General features: G+C 44.7%; 1 protein-coding gene across 1 annotated transcript; it reads right to left on the bottom strand.

Annotated features, from left to right (window-relative positions):
* Positions 1 to 1,157: 1,157 nt before the first annotated feature.
* Positions 1,158 to 20,320, bottom strand: WDR12 (WD repeat domain 12). The gene is made up of 13 exons (XM_073646445.1): positions 20,154 to 20,320; positions 16,234 to 16,328; positions 12,532 to 12,626; positions 10,438 to 10,544; positions 10,235 to 10,350; positions 8,312 to 8,466; positions 8,174 to 8,219; positions 7,294 to 7,379; positions 6,838 to 6,978; positions 4,582 to 4,687; positions 3,070 to 3,202; positions 2,895 to 2,967; positions 1,158 to 2,101 (listed from the first exon to the last, which is right to left on the bottom strand). Exons 1-13 carry the CDS (start codon positions 20,192 to 20,194, stop codon positions 2,024 to 2,026), a joined length of 1,272 nt encoding a protein of 423 aa, XP_073502546.1. The 5' UTR covers positions 20,195 to 20,320; the 3' UTR covers positions 1,158 to 2,023.
* Positions 20,321 to 20,444: the final 124 nt, after the last annotated feature.

The raw sequence follows: 20,444 nt of genomic DNA, 5'->3' as shown, positions 1-20,444 counted from the left end.
ATACAAAGCAGAATGTGCTTCAAACGATGCTGGTTCTCAGACCTGGGCCTTAAGGACTGAATTGCTGCAAAATGTGGAATATTGAGAAAAATTGTGCTTTAGTTCAACACTTTTTTCACTGTAGCACATACTGAAGTAATTGTGGATCCCCACACCAGTAGTTTTGTCTTATTGGAATTTTGTAAAATATAAATGCTTTGACCACGTGATAAATAAAATTGCTCATCACAACGCATTGTTATGATGTCCGGCCGAAATCTAGAATGCCGACGAGATCACAACATTTCTAATTTCATTCTTGCAATAAGGAAATGCTTGAACAAAAAAGGGCCCACCTATCTATGATACCTGGTTAGGAATGCCAGGACATGGGTTGGTTGTAGCCTACTCAAACATAATATAGAAGAAAAGAGGAGAATATTTGAGTATTGCGGCAGTAAAAGCATCATTTTATTAAATACAAATTACATGATAACATATACCAATAACTTCATATAAATAGGATGGGAGCTATAAAGTGCAGGGTACCTAGCAGACCAGGGACACACAACCTGAGGTTTCAGAGATGTGTGGCAATCATTATAAATCAGTGAGGTTGTTACTGGTGCAGCGTCACTGGCAGGAGAATTTCCTGAAGTTGGAAAGGTCCAAATGGACCAGGGCATATGGAAGATTCCGTTCCTTATTCTACTACTCCCAGCGCTGCCACTCACCTAAATGGTTCAAAATGTAAAGCCCTCTGATCCAGAAGGATCCCTGGTGTGCAGGTGGTGGTTGAACAGACGCGCCTCGACGCGCGTTTCGTCTGCCTTCTGAGGCGCGTCTGTTCAACCACCACCTGCACACCAGGGATCCTTCTGGATCAGAGGGCTTTACATTTTGAACCATTTAGGTGAGTGGCAGCGCTGGGAGTAGTAGAATAAGGAACGGAATCTTCCATATGCCCTGGTCCATTTGGACCTTTCCAACTTCAGGAAATTCTCCTGCCAGTGACGCTGCACCAGTAACAACCTCACTGATTTATAATGATTGCCACACATCTCTGAAACCTCAGGTTGTGTGTCCCTGGTCTGCTAGGCACCCCTGCACTTTATAGCTCCCATCCTATTTATATGAAGTTATTGGTAGATTTTATCATGTAATTTGTATTTAATAAAATGATGCTTTTACTGCCGCAATACTCATATGTTCTCCTCTTTTCTTCAATAAGGAAATGCTGTAATATTAGGTGGACGAAGGTTTAATAAAGACTACTAATATAATGAGATTAAAGGGGTTTTCTCCATCTCATTAAAAGTCATGCAGGAATAGAAAAAAAAACAGATTGAATAAATCCTGAATAAATGCCTAATACTTTTATAAATACTAAATCACAACTGCTTGTCTACGGCGGTTGTCTGACGCGTCTAGAAGCTCCACCTACCCTGAAAATAAAAAGGGGCCATAGCACTTACCTGTTTTTTCTCCACAGTTGATAGACAATAAAAGTGTCGACAAAACTTAATTGTAGAGGGTAACCCGCAACACTGTGGCCCCTAATGTCTCAGGGCAAATGGCACCCCAGCCGTCACACCCTCACCAGTTATAAAGCTAGGGCACATCCTAACCCACGATGTGAGTAACCCTTTAAAAGCACCGAGTCTACAATCATTAGAAAGAATGATGGTTTAATGCACAACCATTATAAAAAAAAAAAAAAAAAAAAAAAGAGGAGTATTGCACAGGTCATCTCCTTTATATCTGCCATTTCCATGTATGACTACTGGAGACGAGGTGCAGTCATATCTGTTTGTAGACCATACAGATGAGAGATGGTGACAAGTCAACTCTGCGTTCGTTTTCCCATAAAAACAAAAACAAAAAAACAAAACTGTTCCTTAATTCAGAAAACTGCAACATCCAGTCCTCATTTATAGTTTTTACAAATATACTATAGTATTAAAAGATGCCCAGTTCTCCAGACAGCTTCATATAGAGCAGAGTCATCCTCAGCGATAAAAATCTGGTCAGTCCATGATGCAGTTCAGGCGCCGGCATCGGAAGGTGGAGCGGTGTATCTGTAGGAATACAGCTTGTTGTCTGCACCTCCACTGAGGATCAGCTGGAGAAAGCAAAAAAAGAAAGTTATTCAGTTTGAAGTGGGACATAAAAGTGAAATTCTTTCCTTTTGGTAAGGGGCTATAAGAGAAAACCCCTGAAAGATGCTACACGGCGGATACTGACCGCAAATATGATTCCCCCTCCGTTCAGTACAGTCACTACTAGTGCCCATTACAGGAAAAGACCGAGTTTCACAGAAATTAATGAATTGTTTTACCATACTTCTGACAAGGGAAATGGTGGCACCCACTCAGCAGTCACTGGGCAGTGTCAGGCAAGAAAATGGTAAGGCCAAGCTGTCAATTTATTCCCAGGAGGATCAGCACAATGCTCAGATTAATAATATATACTCCAGATCTGTATCAGAGAACTGAAAACATCATATCCAGAAGCTGCTATAACCAGGCTTCTAATATATCCTAAACACTACAAGAGCTTGTTCACACACTGCATTTTTGCAGCACGTCTTTAAAGTGGTAACAAAAACCGCAATCTTTAACAGTACCAGCAAAGGGAATGACATTTATGGAATCTCCTGCACATGCTGCTTATTTTTTACTTTCCATCAAAGCGTTTTTCTCAATTCTGCAGCATGTGATTTCTTTGTGTTTTCGCAGCATTTTTCATCCATTCAAATGCAAGTAAAAATGCACCAAAAAGGTTTGTAAAATGAGCTTATTTTATGCAGCATTTTTCCTGCCAACACTTATTTTGGTGCAGAAAAATCTTCTGTAAATACTCAACATGTGCACATACTGTAATAAGACAAAGACGAGCAGCCTCATGGCTCTTACCCCATGTTCTGTCCAGTCCACGCTTAACACTTTATCTCCGTGTGCAGCAAGATCATAAAGCGGAGCCTTACAACTGCGGAAATGAGCAGAAAAAGGGTGGCGCTAAATACCAAGGTAGGAAGGATATATCCACAATCATCAGTAAAGCGCACGGCTAGAATATGTGGACTACTACCTCCTGGTGTCCCAGAGCTTCACAACCTTATCCAGGGACCCGGAGACGAGCTGCTGCTCGTTGGTCAGCGACCATTTCACGGCTGTCACCCAGCCTGTGTGAGAGGTGAGGGACAGCAGGACCAGGGAGCCATCTGTAGAGGGAGGCAAAATTCATGAATTCTCTAATAACTTAATATTAGTTCAGAATTAAAAAGGGGGGGGGTTCAATTTTTAGAAAAGTGTACCCCAAACGATTCCAATAACGCAAAAACATTAAAGTCAGAGAAGTCCTCGCCCTCGGCCACTGCTTGGGCCTCGATGTTTTGGCGGTAGAAGTGACATCCCATCACCTCGACAGTGCACAGCACTGCTGCAGCCCATCACGGAGCTCAGCGATTGGCTGCAGCATTGATGTGAACAGTTAACGTGACATCACACCTACAGCTAAAACAAAGATCGGAGCAATGGTTTAGAGCCGGCGCTGGAGTGGGGTGAGAACAGTCTTTAGTATTTTATATTACTAGAATCGTTTTGGGTCCAATTTTCTAAAAGTGAAAAACCCCTTAAAGTCTGTGCGTGAATGGAGAGAATGGGAAGACACTACAGATTTTCTACGGGAAGTGATCAGTACTGGAATTAAAGGGAGTGTCCAAGTTCAGACTTTTATACAGTTTGGGATTTCAATAGCCCTGCATGGTGTATAACAAATGATTGATCCCAACCACCTGGGGCAATGACCAGACTCATTACAAATGATTGCCATCTGAGGAGGAAAACCCTTTATAAATAAACTGCAGCTATTTACCTAAAGCCTTCCCCTACTTGACCATTCAATGACTGAGTAAGCTTTACTACTCCTGACTCGTAAAAAATATCAGTATTAATATTTAAAGAGAACTGGTCTGGATGAGTCTTACTCTAATCTGTGCTATGGGTGTGTTTGTTCTTGTACAATAATAACAAATACCTACGTTATAGTAATCCAGAGTGCCAGCACTGAGATCAAGCTATGAAGCCACATTATAATTGGCCTGGAAGAACATTGTGGGCGTGTTTACGCAGTGCACTGACACACCCACACTGCACTTTCAGGCTACATTACATGAGAGATTAAAGCTTTATTTATCAGCACTGACATACTGGATAACTACAATTTAGGTATCATTTGTATTGTCATACCAGACCTATACAGCTACATTACTAGTAGGACTGATAAAATAGTCCTGACAAGGTCAGTGGACAGCATGGTGGCTCAGTGGTTAGAACTGCAGATTTGCAGCACTGGGGTCCTGGGTTCAAATCCATCAAGGACAACATCTGCAAGGAGTTTGTATGTTCTCCCCGTGTTTGTGTGGGTTTCCTCTGGGTTCTCCGGTTTCCTCCCACACTCCAAAGACATACTGATAGGGAATGTAGATTGTGAGCCCCGATGGGGACAGTGCCGATAATATCTGTAAAGCGCTGAGGAATAGGATGGCGCTATATAGTAAAATAAATAAACAAAAAAAAAATGACTGGAATGAGAACCAACCTTTAGATCTTGGATCCCATAAACGGACATGTCTATCCGTACTACCAGATGCCAGTCGTCTGCACAGTGGCGAGTAAGAGATACAGTTGAATACCTTGCTTCCAGTCTAGAAGGTAAGAGAAGTATTAACACTTGATTTCATTGCATAATATAACATTGAGATATATATATATATATATATATATATATATATATATATATATATATATATATATATATATATAATCAGTTTCATTTCACTGAGGAGAATCTCTAGAGGAAAAGAAAAAAACCCCTCAGAATCACTTAGGGAGCTCCTACAAATACAGACTCCAGCAGCACTAAGACTGCAATCGCCGCTGTCAAAGGGAATCTGTCATCAGGTTTATGCTCCCTTATTAGAGAGCAGCATCATACAGGGGCAGAAGCCCTGATTCCTGCAATGTGTCACTTATTGAGCGGCTTGTTGCAGTTTTGATAAAATCACAGTTTTCTTTGCTGCAGATCTAGCAGTTCTGAGTGCTGAACCCTGTATAATCCCGCCCACAACACTGATCGCCAGCATTTTAAGTACACAATAAGCACCCAATCCGTAGTGGGGGCTGGGTTATACAGAGCCCATTAATTTAGAGGCCTATCTGGCAGCAAGTTTACTAGTCCCCATGTGATAATCTCCAGCTGATTAAACTGTCAAAACTACAGCAAGCAGCCCTATAAATGACAACACTGGAATCAGGGTCTCTGTCTCTACATTAAGATGCTCTTTGATTAAGTGGCAAAAACCTTTAACCCCTTAAATGCTGTGATTAATCATGGACAGTGGGGTTAAAGCTGCATGATTATAGGCTGGGAACCCATTGCTCCGCCTGTGATTTGATCAAAAGGTTCCGATACTGTAGCACTTCAGTGTACAGAACAAATCACTGCAGATACAAGATCCCATTGAGGGACAGAGATACATATATATGTGATTTTATTTACAGATCTCCTCTCAGAGATCAAAATGTAACATGTACTCCAAAATGGTTCCATTAAAAACTACAATTTGGGATCCACAAACGAGTCCACACAAAGCTTGTTAGATAGAAAAAAAAAATATGGGTCGTGAAATATTTTAACAATCCCATTTTTTTTTTTTTTTTTTTAGAAAGTTCAGAATAAATTTTAAGCCAATAAATTTGTAAGAAAAAAAAAAAGGCAGTTTAGAGCTTTTTTATTTCACCATTTGACCTCACTTGGTTTTTTTTTCCATACACTACATGTTAAAGTGAATGATGTCTTTCAATACTAAAACTTGTCCTGCATAAAAAAAAAAAAAAAAGCCCTCATACGGCTATGTCGACTGAAACAAACAAAAAAAGTTATAGCTCTTTGAAAAAGATAATAGATGATAAAACAGGAAAACTAAAATTGGCTGCATCTTTAAGGGGTTAATGTCTTAATTCCCTTTCCTTCAGCTGGATTCACACATCTGTGCTTCGAGGTCTGACTACAGAACACAACGCATGGACCAGCTCCAGGTCTCCTGACCCAAACTCTGCAGCCTCATTTTTGCCTATACACAGCCCTTGTAGTGAGAAGTGCCTCTCTCCTGTATGTCCATATTAGCAGGACAGTGTGCAGTGTGTATATATGGAGTATTATTTCACACAACGATGTGACAGCTTTTATACAAAGAGAATGATATATTTTTAAAGAGGTTCTCCACCCCTTGGACAATCCCTTCTTAAAAGGGCTGTCCAACCTTGGAGTACAAGTCTGAAGTCACTCTAAGTGACTGCAGACTTGTGAATCCTCACATTGCGCCTACAGTGTGCGCTGTGAGCGGGCTGTCATGTGACCGCAAATGTGTGATTTGAATACTTCTGGTTACATTCCGACTAGACGTGCCCAGCCTTGCTCAATTCACAAGTCTAGTGTTTACATGACCGCACGTATGCAAATCACTTACTTGCGGTCACACGCTCGCTGCCGGCACCAATTAATCCTGACAACACGCAATGTGAGGATTTACAAGTCTGCAGTCACAGAGAATGACTGCAGACTTGTACCCTAAGGCCGGATAACCCCTCCTTTAAATGCTGTAGTTGCCGGAATAACATAAAAATAACAAAAAAACAAAACAAACTTAAATCAACTCCCTCACCAGCAATGTCGGAGTATAAGGTATTTTTATCTTACCCAGGGAACTATAGCGTTTAAGAAGGTGGTGTACAAATAGCGGACAACCCCTTTAATATAAATTAGACTCACACCCTTGTGCTATGCAGTTCTTACCAGTGTGGTTTTGGCCTCGCCTGCTTCAATGTCCCACAATCTGATCGTGTGATCCCATGATGCGCTGCAAACTTCATCCGCATCAGACCACAGTACCGATGAAATGGCCTCATTGTGTCCGGAGAGAGTAACAAGTGGTGTCTAGGAAAAGACATGACATCCTCAGTGACAAGCCTTCATTTGTGATGCCCATCAACCCGCTCTTAGCAAGCACTACATGGAAACTCCGACATTGGAACGGACAGGCTTTTCTGATTGGAGCTATAAGAGCCTTGTGCCGGCCCCAGGACACACACAGTGCACAATACACTGCCAGCAGCTGTCACTGAGATACATTACCTAGCACAGCCTCGCAGGACAATTACGTGTGCACCCACCCAGTTACTCTCTGCAAAAGCCTCATCATTGCCCAAAAATCTCTTCCTAATGCCAAATCTGGTTGTCTTATACACTTACCCTTGTTAATCCAAGCTGCTCAGTTTTCTGCTTCTTCCTTGGACGGCTTCCCTTCTCCTCAGCTTCCTCTTCTTCGTCTGTGGGCACTACAATATAACAGACGCTTCAGACATCTTCTGGCCATGAAGGTATGGACAGGGCTTCTTTGCAGATTTCAGCCCCCTAACATGCAGACTGTAATGGTGGCACTCCCCTGCTTCCTCATCAATCATGGGAAAAAAAGTCCTGAATGTGCGACTTTTCTGTTATTGTAGACATTACATTTACAGGCTCTTATAAATGCTGTTCACTTCAAGGGCTATTCCCAAAATAAAGATGATCACCCGTCTGAAGAATTCTGATAACTTGTGGATAGAGGAAAGCCCAAACACTGGGATCCCCACTGATCAAGGTTCTGAAATGACCTGTTGGAATGAAGCAGTGACCGGGTAGACACACCACCGCTCCATTCATTCCTCATAGCACCACAGGAAAAAGCTGCGTGCTGTGCTCCGCTATATGCGGCAGGCCCATAGAGAATAGCGTAATGGCTGCGCAGTCTGATGGGAGATTGCACAGCCTCATTCTCCAGATCAGTAGGGGCCACACCGACCAGCAAGTTATCATCTACACTTTCGAAAGGTGACAACTTTTATTGATGGGGAATAACCCTTTTTTAAAACAGCAGCGGAGCCTAAAGGGGTGAAAATCTCCCAAGAAAACAGGCAAAGCTTCCCATCAAAGATATAAAAACGCAAAAAAGGAGGCAGTGCATCCAAAATAGTGAAAAAGTAAGTATCCTTTATTCACCAACACCAGCTACGATTCAGCTCTCTCTGTGGAGCCTTATTGAATGAGAAAAGCTCTATAGTAAAGGAGATCTCCAGCAATTATTACTTACCTGCAGACCAGATCTTCAGCATCTTGTCCCACGATCCACTGCAAAACTAATGACAAGACATGCAGGTTATGAAGGGAAGTCAGAGCATAGTGGAAATAAGAATTCAGCAATTATTCAGCTACAAATATAGCCACATACTTTACTGCCTGATCCATCCACAGCTATGGAATCCACGCTGCCGGCATGTCCTCTACAACAATGGAGAGCCTTCACTTTATTCCTCTCCGCGTTCCACTCCCAGAGAAGAACCGTCTGGTCCATAGATGCACTCAGCAACAAACACGACAGGCTGTCTAGAGAGAAGACGTCATGACTTTAAACCTACATTTAAAGGACTTTTCTCAATTTTAGAGGTTTAGAAGAATAGGCTGAAGATTGTTGGGTGACCAGTGACTTCTACTTAATATCCTGAACTTGGGGTGCTGTAGATATTAGAGTCTAAGGGGTAATGTTTCTCATTGTGGAGAGTGCCAAGTCTGTGTAAGGAGACTTATAGGCCATGCAATGCTACTCTGGAAAGTTAAATATGCAAATTGCCTCGAGAGAGGAAGAGTACAGGAACTCTAGTGCCACCTACTGAATGTAGCAGTCCTAAAAGAGAATATAGATGCCTTTCTGAAGAGGCTATTTGCATATTTGAATTCACAGAGCAGCACTGCATGGACCTACAAGTCTCCTTATGCAACTTCGCGCTCTACATAAAAACAAAAGTTCTTCCTTAACCCCTTCATGATCCGGCCATTTTCCGTTTTTTTGCTCCCCTTTTCCCAGAGCCATAACTTTTTTATTTTTCGATCAATATGGCCACGTGAAGGCTTATTTTTTGCGGGACAAGTTGTACTTTTGAACAACACCATTGGTTTTAACATATTGTGTACCGGAAAACGGGCAAAAAAAAATTCAAAGTGCAGTGAAATTGCAAAAAAAGTGCAATGCCAAAGTGTTTTTTTTTTTTTTTTTTACCATGTTCATTAAATGCTAAAACTGACCGCCCATTATTATTCCCCAGGTCATTACGAGTTTGCAGATACCAAATATGTATAGGTTCTTTTTCATTTAAGTGGTGAAAAAAAAAAATGGCTTCATTTTCAGAGACCCATAGCGTCTCCATTTTTCGGGATCTAGGGTCGGTTGAGGTATTATTTTTGTGGTAAATCCGATGTTTTGATCGCCCGTTATTACAATGTTCCAACGACCAATAAAAACTTAGTTCTGGCATTTTTAATTTTTTTCTCGTTACGCCGTTTACCGATCGGATTAATTCTTTTTTATATTGATAGATCGGGCGATTCTGAACGTGGCGATACCAAATATGTGCATGTTTTTTTTTTTTTACATTTTGCATGCTTCAATAGTTTCCATGGGAGACTGGAAGCAGCACTTCTCTATGTAGCAGAGGCGTTCAGACGTGATCATCAGATCGCCTGTGTGGAGCAGAAATGCTTACTTGCTATGAGAGCCGACCGCTGGGTGGCGCTCATAGCAATCTGGCAATGACAACCGCAGGCCCCAAGTTGTCATGCCAACCCATGGGGACCCGCAATCATGTGACAGGGTCGCTGATGGGCGGAGCCAACAACGTGCTTCCGGTAAGTGCAAGTTAAATGCTGCTGTCAGAGATTGACAGCGGCATTTAACTAGTTGACAGCCGCAGGTGGACCGCGATTCCCCCTGCAGCTGTTGTGGGCACATGTCAGCTGTATAGATCAGCTGACATGTGCCCGGAAAGGTATGGGCTCAGCGCCGAAGCCCGCACCAAACATGGGGCATGACGCGTGTTGTACTATTATGGCACATGTAATAAAAGGGGTTAAACACCCAGTCAGAGGACCCTCAATCAGCCAAATCAGACCTTCTTTTTTGCACTGATGAGGGGAAACGCATGTCTGCAAATGGAGAGCCCGGCTTGTCTTCTTATCCTAAGTCATGTGGCAACATTTTATTTAAATACATTCAATTGTGGAAGTTATCAATATTCCAAGATCTATTGATTAAAATCAACTTTTGTTCGTGGGAAAACCCCTTAAAGGAAAGAGCTCAATTGCATATCTAAAAACTTACCTTTCTTTATCCAGGCAACATCTTTGACAACTTCAGTATGGCCGGCAATGGTCATTAGTGGCTTCCCTTCCACTGACCAAATTCTACATGTTTTGTCATAAGAACCAGTTAAAATCCTAAAGCACAAAATAAAGGAAAGAGATTCCCAATTATGACCACACCGCAGGGGGTACAACCCTCAGCCAAAATGCTGTCCGACGTACCACTCTTCACTTCCCGCTATGGAGCTGACCCAGTCGTCGTGGAGCATGCACTCTTCAGGCTGCGGAGCCGTGATCTTTTCAACATATTCAACTTCAACAACTTCTTCCTAAAATAACATATGGGAAGACGAGAGGCTGGATGTTTCAGAATTCATCTGTAGGAGTGGTGTATGCTACAATAAGCGTTCCCACTATTGGAAACTGATGGGCAGATTGGGAAGCAGTTCCTAATCCAATATCTACAGCAGAACAACCGCTCCGTGTAAATGCAAATTCTTCCCTGTATGGGCCAACTGTCTTTTTTTATCTTGAGTAATTCACTATTAATTTTTTTGCGCAAAATTTACCAATACAGTGAAAAAATAATATTCAGCACATAAATCCCGCACCAGAGGTGGTGAACACAACTCACTTTTAAAAAGGCACAAATTAAAACCAGAATTAAGGGTAAATGTAATACAGGCTGGAAAAGCAAACACTAGACACAAAAAATAAGAAAATCCATGAACCGGGACCCATGTGTCAGAGCATATAAAAAATGATGTCCTTGTTCCAAAAGGTTGCCCTATCCAGCTTCTGAGTGCAGCAGGGTGGCTCAGTGGTTAGCAGCGCTGGGGTCCTGGGTTCAAATCCCACCAAGGACAACATCTGCAAGGAGTTTGTATGTTCTCCCTGTGTTTACGTGGGTTTCCTCAGGGTTCTCCAGTTTCCTCCCACACTCCAAAAACATACTGTTAGGGAATTTAGATTGTGAGCCCCAATGGGGACAGTGATAATGATGTCTGTAAATTGTCTGAATTGTAAAGCGCTGCGGAATATGTTGGCGCTATATAAATAAAAAGATTATTATTCTGAGTCACCCATTCAATATCAAACGTAACCTACCATAACAGTTTTGACTTTCGGATCCCGCCCCATACAGGGTGTGATTCTATGGAAAATCCTCACACGACAGTAAGCCTACATTCCCATGATGAGTTTTGTGATGTTGCAGATTTTCTGCACCCATTAAGTAAGATAGTTTACTTGAGTTTTTTTACGCTGCGGAATTTGGAAAAAAAAAAGCACCAAATACGCATTGTGGGAACGTAACCTAACAAACACATACAGAGACGACCATACACAGTAGACAGCTGTCAGACGAACGCTGCTTTGGCTGATCATTCTGCTGTCAGCCATCTCGGCTAGCTCCTCAATACACAGGAGTGCTTCTTCGGCCAGCGCTCCTGTGTTCTCTATGAGAGAACCACGGAGAGACGTCTCTGCTGGCGGCTTATCTCCACAACAAAAGGAGCAGCAGTCCAAAAATCGGACATGCCATACCGACCCCCATACCCATCAGCGCGTCGGCCGAACCAGTCACTATTGGCAGGTTTGACCGATATTAGTCTAATGTGTATGGGGACTCACGGCACAGACGGCTCACACAGAAGCTTTAAGTCATACCCATCATTTACATGATTGTTTTTTACTGGTCAGCCATAATGGTGATAGTGACTGATGGAGCTCCGTCTATCAGGTTCATCACAGCTATACTTGGTCCTACTCCACCATCTTATGTGCAAGGCATGTGGCGGTCAATTCCCTCCCTCTTCCCCATCTCTCAGGTTGGATTAGGCACTTGTGATGAGCTGCACGAGAGAAGTGCCTGGTACGGGTCATGCAGATCCTGCATCCGGCTTCTCCAGGCAAAGCTTCATTCCCCAATTTAAAAAATAAATAAATCATATTCCCCCTGAAACATTGTAGTCTTATTATGAGCGCAGTAATAGTCTGTAAGGGAATGGACTTATTTGTGTGATATCACAACTCGTACAGGCTTCCCCAGGGGCAAAACAGCAGTGGATTCCTGGTGATGGAGGAATAAACATCAACTAAGACTTCATTCAATGACTGCAGAATATGTGGCTAATAACAAATCAGCCCCTTTATCACCTGAAGTGGTGAAGAGACACCGCACTAAACCAGCACTGCGGCCCTAATTCTAAGCATCGGGAGACGGCGATCAGACCGTGACCAAAGTGATGGCTATCCTAGTAATATAAGAATGGGAAAATCCCTTTATATAGGCGTCAGAACAGTGGAATCACCTACTGTGGATATGCCTTCTGCTTCCATGTGCTTAATAAGCGGCAGCCGCAGGAACTGGCTCCTGACGAGGAAGTCAAACTCCAAGCGAGTGTGGTCATCTGCAATGTGGGAAAATATCTATTAGCTGTCGATACAAATGAATTTATGTGGGATCAAATGTGTCGTATATGATGCAGGTTAAAGTACGACAAGAGAACTAGTATGTATGCATGTATATTTACACATTTTATATATTAGAAGACATACAAGTTTAATTATAGGCATGTATTTTAGTAAAAGCTTTAAAAAAAAAATATTATATATTATAATATATATATATATATATATATATATATATATATATATATATATATATATATATATATATATATATATATATATATATATATATATATTATATATATAGTAAAAGCTGTGAAAACTCGGAACATTTTTGTGCAACATTAAGTTTTGCAAAAAATGTGTGACCCTTTGTATTTTCATGCCAATTTGAATCTGCTCTACCAAAATGGGAAGAGCCAGGACAAGGCCCAATTCATTAAAATTGCTGGCATTTTGTACACCAGAAACACTTTTCCAGTCCTCAACAAGAGTAAAATATGTGGAGCGGAAATGAATTAGACACATTGTACTTCACCAAGTCTGGCGTAGTGTGAGCTCTTTATATTACCACTAATGATGAGAGCAAGTGCTCGTTACTGGAGTTTGCCTAGGGTGCTCGGGTGACATTGAGGGGGGAGATTGCCTGTGTTAGGCAGGCAATTCTGCATGTTTTGTGGCTTTTTAACAGCTGCAAAACATGCGGCTGCGGGGACACAAACATGTCACTCAAGCATCCTAGGCAAACTCCAGTAAGGGGCACTTGCGCTCACCACTATTTACCACATTTATATCATTCTGAATTCTACAAGATTATTTACAATATAAAAGGTATCTGGCCCATACACAGCAAGCATTGGGTTAAGAGATATCACATGTGTATGAAATCCCACATGGCTACCAGACCATTGCTAAAACCATAGGAAAGGACAATTCTGGGATAATCGAAGAAAAAACACACAGACCTGTTACATACCTCCTGATGAACCAGAACCTTAATGGGGAAATGTATCAAGGTCATGATGAATTGGTAGCTATATGTTTTTTCTTTTGATTTATTCTCTGATTGCCAGATTCGCCAAAACTGTAGGAAAGGACAGTCATATGGGATTTCATACACATGTGATATCTCTTAACCCATTGCCTGCCATGTATAGGCCAGATACCCTGTATATGGATAAGGTCCCTTGTATAAACACGGTCAGCACTTTATATCTAGTGGCAACTATTGCACGAGACAGAGAGACACAGAGAGAGACACAGTTTTAAGCAGGGCTGTGGAGTCGGTATAAAATGGACCGACTCCAACTCCTAAAATGTATAATAAAATTGGGTACAGTAGTTCAATGCACTTTGTGGGGAATATTTTTTTCATAGGAATTTGGGAAAGTTATGAAGTGTCCTATAAATGTCTGTCCTATTCCTGGTCTAAGCTACAGTAAATTTATCACTTAAACATGACCCATGTATGAGGGAGTCGCGGAAATTGAGGAGTCGGAGGTTTGGCTTACTGACTCCACAGTCGTGGTTTTAAGGCATTTTTACTTACTGCAAAGTCAAAAATTTACATACATTTCATTAGTATTTGGTACCATTACCCTTAAACTGAATGACTTGGGTCAAACATTTGGGATATCCTTCCACAAGCTTCTCCCAATAGTTGGTTGGAATTTGGGCCCATTCCTCCTGACAAAACTGGTGTAACTGATCCAGGTTTGTATGTCGCCTTGCTCGCACCTGCCTTTTCAGCTTTGCCCATAAATTTTCAATAGGATTGAGATCAGGGCTTTGTGATGGCCACTCCACATTGACTTTGTTATCCTTAAGCCACTTTGTTACCATTTTGGCAGTATGCGTCGAGTTATTGCCCATTTGGAAGACCCATTTCCGCCCAAGCTCCTCCAAAAGTAACGATGGTTATTATGCTCAAAAAGTTCAATTTTAGTTTCATCAGACCACCGGACATGTCTCCAAAAATTAAGGTCTTTGTTCCTGTGTGCATTTGCAAACATGAATCTGGCTTTTTTTGCGTTTCTTTTGGAGTAATGGCTTCTTCCTGGCACAGTGGCCTTTCAGCCCATGTTGACACAGTCCTCGTTTCACTGTGGTTATTGACACAATCTTACCAGCTTCCACCATCTTCACAAGGCCTTTTACTTTTGTCCTTGGGTTGATAAGCATGTCAGACCAAAGCACGTTCATCTTTGATACACAGAACCCATCTCCTTTCTGAGCGGTAAGATGGCTGGACATTTCCAACGTGTTTGTACTTGCGTATAATTGTTTGTACAGATGAACGAGGCACCTTCAGGTATCTTGAAATTGTACCCAAGGATGAACCAGACTTGTGCAAGTCCACAGTTCTCTTCCTGATATCTTGGCTGACTTCTTTAGACTTTCCCATGATGCTCCACAAGTAAGCAGTGTGTTTCAGGTGTGCATTAAAATACATACACAGGTGTGTCTCTAATTAACTAATTAATGTTGCCAAAAAAAAAACAACTATCAGGAGCTTCCAAACATATGACATCATCATAAGGGCAGTCCAGAATTGTTTAACGGCATAGTAATCTTAGTGTATGTAAACGTTTGACTTTGCAGTAAGTAATATAAAAGCCTTAAAACATTCTCTTTCTCTCATTATTCTGGCATTTGGCAAATATTAAAAAATGATCGCAATTTTAACTGACCTAAAACGGGAAAGGTTTATTCTGATTTCATGTCAGATATTGAGAAAAACATGCAGATGTGTCTTTTTATATAGTGTATGTAAACTTATGGTTTCAACTGTATGAGGGATTTGTCTACGCAAGGGGCTTGTGGGTACAGGGTTCCCTAGGGTTACCCAGATTAAGACTATGTTCAGCGAGGGCACCAATCTTGAGTGGCTTTATAGGGTGCCAACATCTGCGGTCAGGTAGGGTTCTCATAGGGTACACTGATTTAGGGAGAGTTTCCCTTACCCTTATCCCTCTGATTTGTTTCTCTATACCTTTTAGTGGATTCACCACTTTTTTGTCTGGGACAAACTTGTTTTAATTTTATTTACTATTAAAGGGAATCTGTCACCCCCTGGCCCTTATCTGACCTCTAATATGGACATACAGGTGATAGAAATGTGAATTTATACCTACCTGTATGCCTCATATTAGAGGTCTTATTGCTGTGAAATGTCTTTTTATTCAATCAGGTTTCTGATGCTTGCAGGTTGAGGGCCCTGAAGAAATCCCCCCTCCCCTGCATGTCACAGTGCTCTGTGATGTGCAGTTGCTGCGGCCAAATCCAGGCACTGTGACGTGCAGGAGAGGGGGGAAACATTGTAATCACCACAGGAGGTGGGGATTTATTCCAATCCCCTGGCCTGCAAGCATCAGAAACCTGAAAGAATAAAAAGACATTTCACAGCAATAAGACCTCGAATATGAGGCATACAGGTAGGAATAGATTTACATTTCTATCACCTGTATGCCCATATTAGAGGTCAAATAAGTGCCAGGGGTGAGAGATTCCCTTTAATAAAGATTATCTTTTATTTTCTGGGTTTTGTTTATGTAAGACACCCTTTTAAGATCCCAAATAATAAAGTAACCCAACCCATGAACTCACCATTTTTGGTTTCGAGCACCTTGTTGATGATATTACTGAGATCTGTAATTTCAGATGTTGCTGGAATGGAGAAAGGAAAATCATCGATCTCATACCTGAAAAAATATTACAGTTGTTAAGTCATAAAATAAGGCTACACGCAGGAAAATGGAATTTAATGTAAGACTTTATTACATGGAATGAAAGAACAAAAACAGTCACTAAAAGACACAAGACGCTGTGGGACAGCTTGTTTCCTATCAGATTGCTGCACTGGAGTGTATACTAGGGGGCTGCAGGATAAAGTAATGGACTCAACATTGAAATTTCAACACCAAGATGGAAAAGTTGTGGAGTTATGGAAATCGCAGGATGGAGACATGTTACTGATGACAAATGATGAAAAAATGGAAACAAAATTAAGACATCTCTATATTTAGTGTGGAGTATGAGCGTCACACACAGAAATACTCAAACTTACAGCTTCGGCTGCTATCACTGAGGTTACTAATGGTTGTCTGAGGAATGTTCTGCTACACTGAATGCACTTGGGCAGCAAATCATCACGTTCCACTGCTGGCAGCTCCCTTTGCTGTTGCGGACCAATGATGACCCAGATGTGCTCGGTGGGAGACAAGTCTGGAGACACAGCAGGCCATGGTAGCATGTTTAGGCCTGGCAGGCTGCTCACAGTAGCAGGAGCAACATACGGCTGGTGTTGATGTGTTGAATAACAGCTCCTGATTACAGCTGATTGAGTTCTGGGTTTGGACCCCTACAAACCTGACATTAATGGACTTAACCATATTATTTTCCAAGAGAACCACTTTAAAGAAGCCCTCTCATGGTGTATTTTCACTAATTGTGTGTATATGCAGGGCTGTGGAGTCAGTAAGCCAAACCTCCGACTCCTCAATTTCCATGACTCCGACTCCCTCATACATGGCTCATGTCTAAGTGATAAGTTTTCTGTAGCACAGATTCATCTCAGCTAAAAGTCTAGACCCTTAGATCAGGAATAGGACAGACATTTAATAACTTTCCCAAATTCTTATGAAAAAATATTCCCCACAAACTGCATTGAACTACTGTACCCAATTTATTATATATTTTAGGAGTTGGAGTCGGTCCATTTTATACCGACTCCACAGCCCTGTGTATATGTGCATGTAGTGTGAGTGTATTAATATACTCGCCTACCTCTGCTCTCTCCGGTGTCCAGTACCGATCTTCTCTTCTCAGTGACGTCACCGCTCTGCAGACTCTCTGGGTCACATTGTGCTCTGCATGACCTGGAAGTAGCTTTTACAATGTAAGTCTATGGAGCGACAGGGCAAAGGCTCTAATTACTTACATTGTAACAGACATCAGACTCACACATAGTAACCCAGAGAGTCTGATGAGTGGTGACGTCACTGAGAAGAGGAGCAGAACAGCGCTGGGTTCCAAAGAAGGCGGAGATAGGTGATTAAGACAAAATTTATGTAAAAAGTTATCTTCATAGGAGATGATAGGGATGGCTTCTTTAACTTGTGCCTCTAAAGATCCTGATAATACATTGAAAAAGAAAACTGGAAGAGGCTGTTAAAGGAGTCGTACAGGTTTTAGGGATTATTCCAGTACACAAAAAGATTCAATTTTCATCGGTTTTGGATCAGTTTTTACCATCGGGCTATGTGCACATGATCAGGAAATGCTGCGTTATGTAGCGTCAAAGCCGCAGCAGACAGATGTTACAGCATAGTGGATGGATTTCTAAAAATCCCATGTCCACTATGCGTCTGCGGATCACACGCGGACACGGACTTGTGGTGCGTCTTTCAGACCCACAGTATGTCAATTTCTCCGGCGGGTCCGCATGTGTCCTTTCCCTATAGACCTAACCTCTAGCAGCAGCTCCTCGTCGTGGGCACATACCCTCAGAGCTTCACCAATTTTTCTTGAATAAAAAAAAACAAAACTGATGGATGTTTCTCCAGCTTCTCCTATTAGATTATTTACGAGTCGGTGAAGATCAGACAGCACACGGATCCATGAAGAGGTGAAGTCCCTGTCATTTTGTGCATGTAACTCAATCTGCAAAACTACAGAAGAGTGTGAACAGCACCATAGACTATAACAGGTCCGAGTCCTATCCATGAGCAACACAGACAGAACAAGGACATGAAAAATTGACAGTGAATGAGGCCCGACGGTGACAGCACTCCTATCCACAGTCCATAGAAGCACAAGTACTGGAGGAAGATGTCTCCACCATAAACCCACAGCTGCCACATGGAAAGGGGTTGGATCCGCCGTGAAAGTCAATTTCCACATGCAAAACATCGGCAGCAATTCAGTCCAGTGTGGATTTAGCCCGAGTGTAGTGCCCACCGCTGGAGCTCACTAGAGTGGTCGCCGTGTCACGCTCCGGCAGCGGGGGGGGGGTCACCGTGTCACGCTCCGGCAGCGGGGGGGGGGGGGGGGGTCACCGTGTCACGCTCCGGCAGCGCGGGGGGGGGGTCGCCGTGTCACGCTCCGGCAGCGCGGGGGGGGGGGGGGGTCGCCGTGTCACGCTCCGGCAGCGGGGGGGGGGGGGGGGGGGTGTCGCCGTGTCACGCTCCGGCAGCGCGGGGGGGGGGGGGGTCGCCGTGTCACGCTCCGGCAGCGCGGGGGGGGTCGCCGTGTCACGCTCCGGCAGCGCGGGGGGGGTCGCCGTGTCACGCTCCGGCAGCGCGGGGGGGGTCGCCGTGTCACGCTCCGGCAGCGCCGGGGGGTCGCCGTGTCACGCTCCGGCAGCGCCGGGGGGTCGCCGTGTCACGCTCCGGCAGCGCCGGGGGGGGGGGGGGGGGGGGGTCGCCGTGTCACGCTCCGGCAGACAGCGGGGGGGGGGGTCGCCGTGTCACGCTCCGGCAGACAGCGGGGGGGGGGGTCGCCGTGTCACGCTCCGGCAGACATCGGGGGGGGGGGGGGGGGGGGTCGCCGTGTCACGCTCCGGCAGACAGCTGGGGGGGGGGTCGCCGTGTCACGCTCCGGCAGACAGCTGGGGGGGGGTCGCCGTGTCACGCTCCGGCAGACAGCTGGGGGGGGGTCGCCGTGTCACGCTCCGGCAGACAGCTGGGGGGGGGTCGCCGTGTCACGCTCCGGCAGACAGCTGGGGGGGGGTCGCCGTGTCACGCTCCGGCAGGCAGCGCGGGGGGGTCGCCGTGTCACGCTCCGGCAGGCAGCGCGGGGGGGTCGCCGTGTCACGCTCCGGCAGCGCGGGGGGGTCGCCGTGTCACGCTCCGGCAGCGCGGGGGGGTCGCCGTGTCACGCTCCGGCAGCGCGGGGGGTCGCCGTGTCACGCTCCGGCAGCGCGGGGGGGTCGCCGTGTCACGCTCCGGCAGCGCGGGGGGGGGGGGGGGGTCGCCGTGTCACGTTCCGGCAGCGCGGGGGGGGGGGGGGGGGTCGCCGTGTCACGTTCCGGCAGCGCGGGGGGGGGGGGTCGCCGTGTCACGCTCCGGCAGCGGGAGGGTCGCCGTGTCACGCTCCGGCAGCGGGAGGGGGGGGGGGGTCGCCGTGTCACGCTCCGGCAGCGGGAGGGGGGGGGGGTCGCCGTGTCACGCTCCGGCAGCGCGGGGGGGGGGGTCGCCGTGTCACGCTCCGGCAGCGGGGGGAGGGTCGCCGTGTCACGCTCCGGCAGCGGGGGGATCGCCGTGTCACGCTCCGGCAGCGGGGGGTCGCCCACACAAGGCTTTCCCTGGCATCATACACAGAGGATGCCATGGTGGAGAAAGCAATGTCACACACAAGTCACTGTCCTATGGGGGCAGAGATGGTCCAGGCTCCACATCACTAATAATAATACAACAGTCTAGCTCACCCTAGTCTGCAGTGGCTGATAAGAGAGAACAGCAGCTTGCAGCAAGGGGTGTCAGGCCCTGCTAGGTAGACCACTAGTGCCGGCACAAGGGGGAACTCACCTCTTATTCCTAGTAAAGAACCGGGCCTGGATCTGCGCCATGGTGGGGTCTCCTCGGTGCAGCAGGGCTGAGCGCTGTGAGCGGCTAACCACGTGTTACACGGAGCACGCCTGCAGACCGAGCGCGTCGGCTATCGATTCGTCAGGTCTGCTGTTAAAGTGACAGTGCTCACATAGACGGCCCGCCTATTCTCAGCGTACAGGCCGACGTAAGGCCACTGTTCACCTCTGTAATGGTCATTTAGTCTCTCACGGTTACATATGTCGCTTGCTAATACCGTACATGTACACG

Source organism: Phyllobates terribilis, unplaced genomic scaffold (genome assembly GCF_046119375.1).
Source record: "Phyllobates terribilis strain yellow unplaced genomic scaffold, ASM4611937v1 Scaffold_9__5_contigs__length_417890890, whole genome shotgun sequence".
Classification (NCBI taxonomy): Eukaryota; Metazoa; Chordata; class Amphibia; order Anura; family Dendrobatidae; genus Phyllobates; species Phyllobates terribilis.
The sequence above is the reverse complement of the archived record's forward strand: the minus strand, read 5'-3'. Positions and strand labels throughout refer to the sequence as shown.

Bases quoted from the DNA above. Each gene is read 5' to 3' on its own strand.
- WDR12 (XM_073646445.1), bottom strand. From the start codon at position 20,194: ATGGCGCAGATCCAGGCCCGGTTCTTTACTAGGAATAAGAG. The intron at 8,467-10,234 runs GTAAGTTTTTAG...TCTTCTCTCTAG, and splicing joins TGTTGCCTGGATAAAGAAAG to ACAGCCTGTCGTGTTTGTTG. The intron at 6,979-7,293 runs GTAAGTGTATAA...GTCTTTTCCTAG, and splicing joins AGCAGCTTGGATTAACAAGG to ACACCACTTGTTACTCTCTC.